The 12,988-nt window shown below is 45.8% G+C and overlaps 2 protein-coding genes across 2 annotated transcripts; one reads left to right on the top strand and one right to left on the bottom strand.

Moving 5' to 3' along the window:
- Positions 1 to 5,109: 5,109 nt before the first annotated feature.
- LOC123085673 (ATP-dependent Clp protease proteolytic subunit 5, chloroplastic) lies at positions 5,110 to 9,236 on the top strand (the record flags this gene model as incomplete). Its single annotated transcript, XM_044507346.1, is given in 9 exon segments — positions 5,110 to 5,226; positions 5,303 to 5,398; positions 5,644 to 5,764; positions 5,853 to 5,945; positions 7,617 to 7,662; positions 7,737 to 7,809; positions 8,437 to 8,471; positions 8,563 to 8,651; positions 8,846 to 9,236. Coding segments are annotated over 9 exon segments (849 nt in total). The 3' UTR covers positions 9,044 to 9,236.
- Positions 9,237 to 9,818: 582 nt separating this feature from the next.
- On the bottom strand, positions 9,819 to 12,988 carry LOC123085672 (ubiquitin-conjugating enzyme E2 32). Its single transcript, XM_044507345.1, has 5 exons — positions 12,791 to 12,988; positions 12,303 to 12,434; positions 12,113 to 12,197; positions 10,525 to 10,688; positions 9,819 to 10,441 (listed from the first exon to the last, which is right to left on the bottom strand). The coding sequence occupies exons 1-5, from the start codon at positions 12,902 to 12,904 to the stop codon at positions 10,025 to 10,027; spliced, it is 912 nt and encodes a 303-aa protein (XP_044363280.1). The 5' UTR covers positions 12,905 to 12,988; the 3' UTR covers positions 9,819 to 10,024.

The following is a 12,988-nucleotide window of genomic DNA, read 5'->3' as shown; positions in this document are numbered from 1 at the left end:
CGCCGCCGCAACCGAGCGCCGCCGCCGAGCCCCGCCGCCCGCGAGTCGCCGCCGCCGGCCAAGCCCACCCCACCGGAGCCCTCGCCGGAGGTACCGCGCCGGTTCCAAGCCATCGTTTTTTTAAACCGTTCGGTTTTTTTAGAAACCCTAGATCCGTTTTTTCGGTTCGCCAGTTTTTCTCGGTTCTTCTAGTTAGCGGACGTCCATAGTTGAAGAGGTAGATCAGCAGGTAGTGGGTTTTGTAGGTTTGGAATTGGTCTAGCCGGAGTAGAGTGTTAATGTTTCTGAAAGACTGTGTCTCGGTCATCCGTTTCTCAAACACCTTGTAGTGCGAGAAATCCAACGGAGGCGATCGAGTCTTGTGGGAAAAAGTGCGCAAACCTCTGCAAAGTGTACAAACTAATCATGGTTAGCGTGTCCCCGTTATGGACAATCTTGAGTATCTAGTACTTGGGTTATCACATGTATCTCATCACTTTTAATTAAAATTGTTGGGTTGTTAATCACTTTAATTGGGATTAAGTTGGGGTTACCTTCTCAATGTTTCAACCACCATGATAGTTAAATTAAAATATATTCCTTTGTTGTAGGGAAAAATTGGCTTTTCGTAAAAACTATAACCCTAGAGCTTTCCACCAGCCAAATATGCATGTAGTATTAGCATTATTCTGTCCATGCTCTACCGTGTTATATTGCCAGCATATTCCATGTGCTGACCCGTTTTCGGGCTGCAACCTATTATGTTGCAGACTTTTAAGACGAGGAGTAAGGTTCGTTAGGTCGTTGCCGTGCAGCTCAGCTATGCCGCTGGAGTTGATGGACTCACTTATCTTCCAAGCCTTCCGCTGTTATCGCATTAGATGACCTTAAGCCATATTATTGTAATAAGTTCTCTCTTGAGACATTCGATGTAATAAGTGTGTGATTGCTACTCTGTTATAAATCCTTCGAGTATTGTGTGTGTCAGCATTACCGATCCAGGGATGACACTGAAGCATAGAGACTTGACCGTTTGAGGTCGGGTCACTACATACTACTTCGCCCCTCTTGCTGGATCGAGAAGGTGAGGACGTCACCGAGCCGAACGTGTGCAGAACTCGGAGGTGCCGTGCTTTCGGTACTTGGATCGGTCGGATCGTGAAGACGTATGACTACATTAACCGCGTTGATATAACGCTTCCGCGAACGGTCTACGAGGGTACGTTGACAACACTCTCCCCTCTCGTTGCTATGCATCACCATGATCTTGCGTGTGCGTTAGATTTTTTTGAAATTACTACGTTCCCCAACAATAAGAGGGGCTGAGCAAAAGCGGTAACATAGCCAAACAACGGTTTGCTAGGAAGGTGGGTTAGAAGCTTGACATGACAATGTGGGAGGCATGATATAGCAAGTGGTAGGTAGCGCAACATAGCAATAGAGCAAACAACTAGCAAGCAAAGATAGAAGTGATTTCGAGGGTATGGTCATCTTGCCTGAAATCCCGCAAGGAAGAAGAACGAGTCCATGAAGAAGACAAACGGACGTAGTCGAACGGATCCTCACAAACGCGACGTTATCGGAACTAACCCGAAGAAGCAACACCGGAAAGAAGCAAACAACATGGTAAACGACCATCACATAATCATGCCATGATGCACAACCAAGTACTTCCTCTGTAAACTAATATAAGAGCGTTTAGATCACTAAAGTAGTAATCTAAATGTTCTTATATTAGTTTACGGAGAAAGTATGATGCATGTCCGGTTTAATGAGGCATGGCATGGCAAAGTGCACAAGCAAAACTAAAAGTTAAATGGAGCTCAATATGCAACATGTTGCATATTGACGAAACACCGCATTTAATTATTTAGTTCTCTCCCGTTTAAACTACTCAACAAAATTAAATGTTGTTTAAACATAGCAAGAGGTGGAGCATAAGTAAACTAAACATTTAGGCAAGTTTAAATGAGGCCGAAAATAACAAACAACAATTTCGGTAAATCCCCATATGCATTTAGCAATTTAATGCAAACAACAATTTAAAACATTTTAAATGTTATTATCATGATGCGGATGTCATATGCAAGTTTATGCAATTTTATGAAAATGTTGCCATGAGCATGATATGAAGCATTTGTCATCGTGGCGGAAACGAAAGGGGTGCCACGGCAACGAATCCGAAAATGATGCCACGACAACATATCGGTTCCGGTAACTCGATTGAGATGCCGGTAAAAAGAACAAGTGTGCCGATGTGTGGAATGAGTTAGAGATGGTGGGGTGATCCCGGTTACCGGGTGTCCCATGTGTCGGTGGCATGGCAATCGAGGGTCGTTCACAAAACAAACGAGCACGGTGCAAACACGGGGTTCATCTCGTACATCACATGCATTCGTTCACGGGCGTTGTCTCGGTGGTTATACCTTCGAAGCGTGCGTTTTGAGGCGGTTCAAAAACGTCGAGGGAAGTAGTCGTTTCTCGCGACGATAGTGGAAGTAGGGGGTACACGTCGACGGTAGTTGTACACGGGTCTTCGGCGACGGTAGTGGTACACGTTTTCATAGAAGTTCGGGGTCATCGGTAGAGGTACTTGTCGCATCACCGGGCGTATTCGTACCCGTTTCGGAGAGGAACTTGGCATATCCATGTACTTGGCGTTCCGGTGCGATACTTGGCGAATCCAACACATAGGGGTACACTTATTGAAGCGGGACTTGACGAAATCCATCTAGAGGTAGCCGTACGTGGTCGTACTCATGTTGACGTGCAACACGATGGTCTTGACGGATCGTAGTTGGACTTGGCGGTCTTGATAAAATGAAGGGGTACTCGGCAAAACCTGTTCTTCGGAGGTCGACGGTAGTGGTTGCCGTATCAACATGGTGTGGTTGTGCTTGACGGGTCCGGTCTTGGCGTGCGAACGAAGGATCACAGATGCATGGGGGTGCAAGTGGTGCCGAGGTGGAACTTTTGCAGCGATCATGGAGAGCCTCGGGGCTGCATCTCGGCGATCCAACGACAGGAAGCGGTCACGGTCTTGGCGACGGCGTACAACAGAGAGCGGAGAGGTGCTCAGGGAAACCGGAGCAGAGCAAGGTCCGAGGCGAGTTGGGGGGGAGGCGCTCCTGGTCGCAGCGGCGCGGCGCCGGAGCATGGGCTCGTCGGCCGGAGCGGCACGCGGCCACGGAGGAGAGGGAGGACGCGGCGGCCAGAGGGGTTGCCAGCGCGAGCGTGCGAGGGGGCTGGCGGCGCGAGGTGGAGGAGAGGAGCGCTGGTCGTCGACGAGGACGACGAGGAGGTCCGGCGGTGCATGAGAAGAGCAGCAGCAGAGCAGCTCGGGCGCAGAGGCTGCTGCTCGCCTGAGTTGATGGCCAGCGCGGCGGCATGGGAAGGAGGAGCGGGTGAGGAGGTGGCTGAGGCATGGAGGAAAGAGGCATGGGAGCAGGCGGGGCTTCGCGAGGAGGACGAGAGGGAGCGGGGGAAGGAGAGGCCGACGCAGTGGAGATGGGGATCGAGCAGGGCTCTCCCTGGTGCGATGTGTGAGTGTGTGGCGGCGCGAGGGGACGAGGAGGAGGGGTGCAGGGATCGCTAGGGTAAGCAGCGGGGCTGGTTGGGCCTTAGCCTTGGGCCGGCGCGTGAGGGAGGGAGGCCTAGCTGGGCTGGAATGGCTGTTGGGCCTCTTCTCTCTCTCTCTCTCTTTAACAGAAAAGAAATTAGAGAGAGGAAAAGAAAGAGATGGTTAGGGAAGGATTTTGGGCATGGGGGTTATTTTTCCGGACTCAAAAAATGATTTTTATCCAAGAAAAATAGAAGTGGCATGATCAAAAGATAAAAATTCAAATTCATTTGAATATAATTCAAATGGTTTTGAATTGGGACTAGGTTTTCGAAGAGTCCAAAAAAATGTTGAGTTTATTGGTGGAGCTTGGAAATGTGCCGAAAGAATTTTATGGGCAAAGTTGAGGTCAAGGATTTGGATAGAAAGGCATGGGATTATATTTGCACGTGTGTTATGGTTAATTCCAAATTATTGGAATATTTATAATAGCTCCCTAAATACTGGGATGATATGTTATAAAAAGAACTCATCATGTGAATTCCCTTGGTTTAAATAGATCGAAAGATCTATGTAATTTATTTAGTTGAGTTAAGATGCAAAGATTAATGACATGATGACATGATGCAATGCACATGATGCGATGATGAATGCAACAAACCAACAACTCACATGACGAAACTCGAAAAACATGAAAGGCGTCTGAAGCTCCGATCTTGGGGCGTTACACATAACCAGATTAAAGTCACCATCAATCAGAGTGGGGGAGGGGCACTCCATGAACATGGAGTGAAGCTTTGAAATAAAAGCCTCTTTTCCTTCTTCATATGGAGACCCATATACAATGATGATTCTAAAAGTTGTATCATTACTTTTTAGTTTAAGGACACAACTAACAGAAAAGTCAAGATGTGACCAAGAAATGATCTAAAAATATCTGCTGACAAAGAAGATACATCTGACAAGAAGTATACGACTGACGAAGTGTGACAAATTCCCAATTGTGGCAATAAACTCAACATGTGTAGAAAGAATTGTAGGCGACTAGCTTTAATTAACCGCTGACTAAATAGTATTAATTTTTTGCTAGAGCGTAACTGAGATTTAAGATGAGAGGCTTATTTTTTGGATCGGAATATACAACGAACTTCAGATTTTTAGGCAAGACAAATCGAATGTTTTTCATAACAAATTATGTTTGTCAAGGGTAGCAAGCTTAGTTGGTGAGCATGGCAGCCAAAAAATTGCCATGCTCGCCAGCTACATTTGTCATCCTCATCCCAACATAAATTGCTATGAGAAACATTAGATTTGTCATGCTACGTCAGATTTTAGCATTTCCCTTTTTTTATTTCGAGGGAAGGGTGAGAGGCTAATTTTTCTTATTTTGTTTTATTTTATTTTACCCTGCAAATGAGATGTACTGCCAATCTGCCGCACCATGTAAGCCCAGGGCTAAACAAGCCCACACTTCTTCGCCCACAGACAGTCTCACTGCCTTCTTCTAAGCACTCTCTTCCCGGATAAGAAGCGCAGCCAAAGCCCCCTCCGCCCAAAACCCCCACCGCGAGCTCTCTCCTCGCCCCGCCCATGGCGACCTCCACCGCCTCCCCCTCCTCTCTGACCGCCCCTCTCCTTGGCCCCAAACCCAGCCCCAATCCGCCCCCCAGATCCCTCCCGCTCCTCAGGTTCCCATCTCTCCCGCACTGTTCCTCCCCGCTTTCCAGTTCCAACCACTCTACCCTAACCATGTCCGCCTCGCAGGAATCGGAGGTGCGCTAGGTCCGTGGCCGCCTCTGCCGGCGGCGGCGGAGTGGGACTGCACGGGGCTGCTCACAGGCGCGGGATTTGGTCGATCAGGTGAAGTCAATTCCACTCGCTTCTTCTCTTTCGCGCTTCCTGTATCCTGTTAAACTCCGACTATGTAGTACTATTTCCGTTCTGCGAGCAATGGAATGGGGACTAGCCCGGTTCCAAAACGAAAAGGATGAAATCAATTTCGTGGCAGAAAGCCTTGTAGTTTCGCATCGTCTGTTTGGTACGCTGGACGAGGTTCAGTTGGGGATCTAAGGGTGCTGATGGCGCTGTGCGTGTGTGTCTGCCAGGGACGACTTGCTGATGCCTAGGTCGCCCTACTTCCCTGTGGAGGCCGCGGGGCAGGAGCGCGGGCCCTCGCCCATGGTAATGGAGCGGTTCCAGAGCGTCGTCAGCCAGCTCTTTCAGCACGTACGGGAATACTGGACTGTGTGCACAATTGTTTGATCTGCTCTTTAGGGCCTTTTTGCGAGTGTAATGTGCGCGCGTCCTGCTGCAGAGAATTATCCGATGCGGCGGTCCTGTGGAGGATGATATGGCCAACGTCATTGTTGCGCAGCTGCTATACCTGGACGCCGTTGATCCTAACAAGGTAAGTTGCGAAAAATGAAACTCTCTCCTTGTGCGCAGTTCCTAATTCCTGTCCCAGATGAATAGCTATCTTGGCAGAAGCTTTGTTATGATCTATTCATCCTAGCCTACTTTGGAATTGCTGATCTGTATATCAATTATCAAAGGATGTAGTGTGTTGCTTTAGCTTCAAGCACATTCTAGGGCCTCACACTACACGTAAGTGGAACTTGTGCTCGAAGTTGTTATTTCAGGTTAAGTAGAGTGGCACTGTGGTTCTTGGATGCGCTTCCTCTGTTAAATGAATATCACTTGACTTCGTAGGAAACAGTTCTATTTTTCTGGACCCTGGTTTGTCAATACCTATGTGACGAAGGTGCTGGAGTTATCAACTGTTACTGGTACTTTTGTATTGCTGCTACATCACAGTGCTTAGGTTTTGAGCTGCCTAGGTAGGCCTGGAATTGAGTATATATTCTTGTGATCTTGTGATGATGGTAAATTCAGACAAATGAATCTCTTTTCCTTCTGCCAGTTTCTTAGAGCATCTCCAGCCGTTCGGCCCCCAGGGCGCCGAAAAAGAGCCGCCTGGGGGCGAGCCGATGCTAGATTGGCGCGTGGGGGCAACTTTGTCCCTAGTCGTCGGCCCATAGGTCGCCCCGGGTTCGGCGATGTTCCGTACAAATATATGAAAACTCGGCGATTTTGGCACGAGCTCGGCGAAACTTCATTGAAATTTGTACAAAAAAACATGAAAACATGCAAACTACGCCTAGCCGCCACCGCCGTCGCCGTCGCCGTCGTCTACATGCCGAGAAGCCTGTAGAAGCGGGTGTAGTCGCCTCCGTCGCCATCATCGTCATCGTCGTCGCGTGCCTCGCCTGTGCCGCCGCCGTTCCTGCTGCAGCCCTGGCCAGGGTCGCTGACACGCGGTGGGGCGCTGGATGGCCCGGCCTCGGAAGGCTGGAACTACGCGTACGCACGGCGCTGGTGGCGCACCTGCTCCCGGCCGAGGCGATGAGGGCGACGAAGCGCCGTCTCGCTGACTCGGCGGGCCCATCCTCTTTCGTGCCAAAACGCTCGCCCCGGCGCCCCCCAGCGCGCCGGGTTCGGCCTGGGTCCGCCGGCGCCAGTTTCGGCCCAAACCGGCGAAAAACGGGCTCCTGGGGGAGCGACTGGGCCGATTTTTGGGCGCCGGCGCGGAAAAATCGCCTGGGGAGGGCCTGTTGGGGGCGCGGCTGGAGATGCTCTTATTCCTAGATCAGTAGTTTTCTGGTCAGAAGCTTTACTCTAGAATTGCTGATACGTATCCATTATCAAGGGAAGTAATAGCATGTTGCTGCTTTAGCTTCAACACATTATAGGGCCTTCTTGCACCATCAGCGGAACTTGTAAATTAAGCCAAGTTGTTTCTGGATGTAAAATAGAGTGTGGCACTCTAGTTCTTGGATGTGTTTCCTCTATTTAAGGAAACTACTTGATGTTGTAAAATAGAGAGGCTTCATTCTGCTTTTCAAGGAATGCGGCGGAAAAATCTCTGGAATTTATCTGGATATCTTTCCTACTGGAATTTATTTCTTAAAACTGTTACCGGTGCTTTTGTATTGCCGCCGTATCTTAGTGCTTAGGTTTTGAGCTGCCTAGGCAGGCTTTAGACTTGGTGATATAATTGGTTCTTGTCAATTTTGTGCAGGATATCATTATGTATGTGAACTCTCCAGGAGGATCAGTGACAGCTGGTAATAACGCACATTCATATTTGTAATCAATTTATTCTTTCTTAATAACATCAATTTATTTTGTTTCTATTAAGGGATGGCCATATTTGATACAATGAAGCATATCAGGCCTGATGTTTCGACAGTTTGTATCGGACTTGCTGCAAGGTACTCAGTACTGACATTTTTCTGAATTAGTCTATTAGAAAATAGATGATTGGTTCAGATGTAGGATGCTTTATAGTTTGCACATTGCATATAATCTTTATAATGGGTTTTGATTATTAAAACTAGGGATTCTGTTCCATTTTTCTGGATTTCACCTTTTGAAACAAGTACCTGTCTCCGGCTATTCAGCCTGCCCAGTTTTTTTTTCTTTTGAATTTTTGTTATGCATCTTAATTCTTAAATCATTGATGCATGTTTATTCAGTATAACCTGCCCAGTGTAGGATTTTGGATTGATGAGTCTATCTTTATTGCTGCAAGTAAAATGTTGGTATTTTTGTAATTCTAGATAGCAATTTTTTTTTGCATGAGTGCATTTTATATCATATGTCCTTAATTAAGATGATTAGATTTTCAAATTGTATGATCGTAAAATCTGTCAAGGATGGCAAAATACGAGAGAGCTGCTTCATTGTGCATTTCTCATTGTTGAGGTTTTCTCACTCTGCAAATTTACCTTTTGCAGTATTTAGGTCGTATCCATCCGTGGAATGTTTTTTGTTTACTTTATTATTGTGTGTTATGTGACATTGATTCTTACACTTTCTTTTTCTATTTCCATTTTCAGTATGGGTGCTTTTCTACTTAGCGGTGGGACGAAAGGTAATATGAGTGACTGCTTACTCTGTTACAGTACTAGATGTAGTCTACAGCTAGACTGACCTTCGTGCTTCAATGTGTGTATGTAATGCAGGGAAGAGGTACAGCTTACCTAACTCAAGAATAATGATCCATCAGCCTCTTGGAGGAGCCCAAGGACAAGAGACCGACCTTGAGATCCAGGTGAATTACCAAAGTGAAACTATGTCTGCTAATTTTAGACCAGGACAGCATCTGCGTGATGGAGATCTTTATTTTCCCATACATCCTTTGCTGCTTACTTAGTTTTGAGCACCAGCAAGCCACTATTTTGGCTAAGCAGCAAGGCATATTGTTGCTTTGCCAGTCCTTTTAATCATGAATTGCATTTCCGTCAGGCCAATGAGATGCTGCACCACAAGGCCAACTTGAACGGATACCTAGCATACCACACTGGGCAGCCCCTGGATAAGATCAATGTAGATACTGACCGTGACTTCTTCATGAGCGCGAAGGAGGCAAAGGAGTATGGCCTTATTGATGGAGTAATCGTGAACCCTCTTAAAGCGCTGCAACCACTTCCAGCTTCCAGTTAGCCATGCCGTGCACAAAATCTATGCCGCTCCAAGCATTTTTGTTGTGATCTTCTGGAGTTGTGTTTGTACCACGCTGTTTTCGTTAGTCTGGCTAGATGCTTTTGTAATTTCACGTTCTGAAGCTTTCACAGGTTGTACGGAACAGATGCACTACTAGAATGTTCATCGTTTGCGGTAAGATGTTTGCACGTGAGTCGACGTTGTTTTTGTTAGGGCCCTCTGCTTGGATACAAATTTTTGTTTGATATGGGGTGAGACTTAAGGTTTTGTGCGGATCCAACTGTTCTTGAAGCACACTACTGTTTATGATAAACTCACCGCACAGCAAAGCAGCCAGTTTTGAGCCTCAAAGACTCGTCAGGCAACGTGATGTATCATGTATGTTCCTTCACCGTATTTCCTGTAATAGGGTCACACATCTTCTGCTTGATCTAGCCAGTATGAACTTCCCCTGCCAGATAAGTTCTACGGCAATTACTTTTCCCACCTGTGCCACAAGTTCGCTTACCAGGCATCAAGCAAACAAATGGATCCAAGTCCAAAACTGTCATCTGCCCAGCGTTATCTCTTCTGGTTTGGAGAAGCCATCAGCAAATGCTACGCTTTTCCTAATTCTGCGGCGAAAGCGCTCCCTAATTTTTTTTATTAATGAACGAATCACTTGTCATGTTCAGTTGCTTATATTTTCCTGAAGAAATTCAGCAATTATTTGCAGATAACCAAGAGGCCCTTTCATCCAGAACAAAGGTTACAACTTAAGGCACACACGCACACATATAATGAAATATCATGTATTCCATCAGTGCTACATACAGTAGAGTACGGGTAGTACCACCATCTCACTTCCAACTTCATCTATAGCTAGACAACAACCATTTACATTTCTTAGGGGGTTTATATAAGATATGGTAAGGATAACATAGCCGCACAGACGCATAATGCAGGCGCTCCTCTTATATCATCCACTTATGCACAAACTACCTAAAACTTGCCCTCAATGTAACCAGCCAGGCCGTTGATTTTGAAGAACTTCTTTATCACAAGAGCCATGATAGCAAGAGTCAGCCCAAATGCAGCCAACGTCAACAATCTGTCATGCTTTGGCTTCTGGATTGTGACGACAGGGTTCTGCGGTGCTGCAACAACTCTTGGACCGCTATCCCTGGGGATTACATCGGACTGAGCTCCCACAATGTTTTCTGCAACTTCTGACTCCGAATCAGGCTTTGGAAGGTCAGTATTCGCAGAACCAGAGCTGGAGCCAGAAGTGTTGACACCTTCTGCTGCCTTGACAGCAGGTTCGCCAGAAGTGTCGGGTGCGGTCTTGTTAGTCTCCTCTTCAGAGCCAGTTAGCAGTTGTGGAACAGGTGGAGCTTTACTGAGCATTTGCTCATGGATCTGTGTTTGCAACAGTTCTTTGTGTCAAAGAAACAGAATGGGGCGTATTTAAGAAGTTCTTCAAAGTGTGTTGGGAATTTTACCTCATCAATTACACTTTGGCGTTCTGGGGAGCCGAATTTTGGTGGTGTTTCACGTGATTTGATAGCGAGTGCTCGTCTATCTTCCTTCTTGTAGTCCAGTGAACCCAATGCGCCACCAGGATTTGTTGGCATGAAAGCAATCAATGCTACTAGTGCTGTGCGTACTGCAACACGAATAGTTTGGCTCAGATGTGTATACATCATATGAACAAGAAAAAGGAAAAGGAAAAGAAGACACATATAATTATATAACACACTTTTAACAACCAAGGAAACAAAATTGGGATAAATCAAGAAAAATAGTAATTTATCAGTTCACAGATATGGTGATAAGATCCTCCAGAAGGAATAATGGTGAATTCCTATATGTAAAATTAGTAATCATTTAACCTGCTTTGGAGTCAAGACTAGACAATAAATGAAGACATAATTCCTTCCCTGACAAAATGTGAACAAACTAAGAACATAGATATTTTGGGAAACATGCTTGCAATCTAATCTTACAAGTCAGATGTTGGTTGTAACAATCAAGGTGGTTCAGTGATAAGTAGACCCAAGATTGCTTGTTTCACAACAAATAAGTATCATGACATATGAGGATGAATATGTTCCTCCTTTGGCTTATTATAGCGCTAAATACCATACCACAGGGCAATTACACAAAGAACCATCTCCTTGGCATCATGGTCATACAGTGCATGTAATATATACTACTTTATAGTGTATATACTACGAGATGATGTCCATCATATAAAGGTACATATGATAGCATGCAATATCCGCAATGTTCATGATATCGGTAACTGGTACCATATGGGTTGGGTGCTGAGTAGGAATAAATCGGCAAATCACCCTATTAACTGAATTTATCGGTAGGTTAACTGGGGCCATATCTATATATCCCAGGCTACATAGCAACATGCAATGTACTAAATGGATAAATATGCTACTATGCACATTAATGTAGCACGGGAAAGTGTTATAAACCTGCAAATTTAAAACAAAAGCATTAAGGTGTGCTCTAAATTAGATAGATGTGCACATCAGTACATACAATTACTAGATCTACATAGGGGAGATGCCCAGCATCAGCACGGCACAGCGGCCGCATCTACAGATGTAAACTCCTCTCCTCTTACATCAGTACATACTATTACTAGATATACAAATGATAAATGTCCAGCAATAGCAGCAGTTTTGGGCCAAAAAAGTGCCTATCAGTTAACTGGCCCAGCCAGTTAATGGCGCGAATAGGGCCTTTCCATATCAAGAAGGGGTCCGAGTAGCGATTAACTGGCGGATATTTGGAATATATCCGGTTCTTGTTTTAAGTTCAAGGGATGGCAGGGCTTATCATAGCAACTAACTTCTTTATATACTCACTACTACACATAGTCGTGCTTTAGATAACCAATGAATAAGAAGATGAAAAAGGCAACTGTTACATTAAAAAGCACATGCCGGATGCCTCTGATATGACATTATAACAGCACTTAAAACATGCTGTAAAACAAACTAACTGTATTTGAGTTGTACTTTATTTAAGAGCTTCCTTGAGCAGCCATTTTACAAACAAATGAGCACTCACCACTCCACGATGGCTGCCAGTGCTCGGGGTGGTAATTGGAAATGCTCAAACATATCTTCTTCTGAATCTCGAATCTTCCACTTGGCTGCAGCATATAGATAAAGGGGAGAAGACAAAGCAAGATTTATCAACAGCTCACAAAAAGCATATGCTGAACTGACAGGGAAATTAGGACACAGCAATTTCAGACCGTGAGCAGCATGAAGGATGGTGGCTTGAACGGGTAGTCTGAGGGCAACTGGATCCGTCCATGGTAGATTCCTCCCTCAAATTCGCTGTCTCGGGGCCCCAGGATAGCAAATTGCCACTCAAAAATGTCCTCCTGCTCGGACAGAGGCATTGTAAATCATATGAGGCTATCAATGTCAACCAAATTGCGGCAATAAGTTAAGCCTAATAACCTATAACAATTTCACGCACACTCAGTTGCTCGGGATGTCTACAAAGGATATCTAAGGAATATCTGCCGCTACAAAGGATAGATAATGTTGATGATCAGACTACAATAATTACACGTAATGCAATGAGATCTAGAAGAAAATACAGACACGTCTAAATTTCCGCACCCCGGAAACGCCATTAAAATCAACGCCATCGAACTGATAATCGATTAAGACCTAAAAGACGAGATCGGATAAAACTCAAGGTAAAGGCAGGAGAAGGGATCGGGATTGAAACCTCGAGGGGCAGGGCCATGAAATCGGGGGAAGGATTAGACTGCATCTCCTTCACCTCCTGCAGGATCCGCTTCACCGCCGGGTTACTCCGGTTGAACTTGCCTGTGGCCGCCATCGCCTCCGCCCCAGGAAACCTGTAGACTCGCCGCCGCTTACCGGGGCAAGGATGCGCCTTCGAATTGTGAATTGTAGGGAGGAG

The sequence above is a fragment of the Triticum aestivum genome, chromosome 4A (genome assembly GCF_018294505.1).
Source record: "Triticum aestivum cultivar Chinese Spring chromosome 4A, IWGSC CS RefSeq v2.1, whole genome shotgun sequence".
Lineage (NCBI taxonomy): Eukaryota > Viridiplantae > Streptophyta > Magnoliopsida > Poales > Poaceae > Triticum > Triticum aestivum.
This window is presented reverse-complemented; position numbering and strand designations above follow the sequence as displayed.

Excerpts from the sequence above, each read along its gene's own strand:
- LOC123085672 (XM_044507345.1), bottom strand. The coding sequence starts at position 12,904 with ATGGCGGCCACAGGCAAGTTCAACCGGAGTAACCCGGCGGTGAAGCGG. Across the intron at positions 12,435-12,790 it reads TCATGGCCCTGCCCCTCGAG|GAGGACATTTTTGAGTGGCA; the intron begins GTTTCAATCCCG and ends CTGTCCGAGCAG. Across the intron at positions 10,442-10,524 it reads GCCAAAGTGTAATTGATGAG|ATCCATGAGCAAATGCTCAG; the intron begins GTAAAATTCCCA and ends TTGCAAACACAG.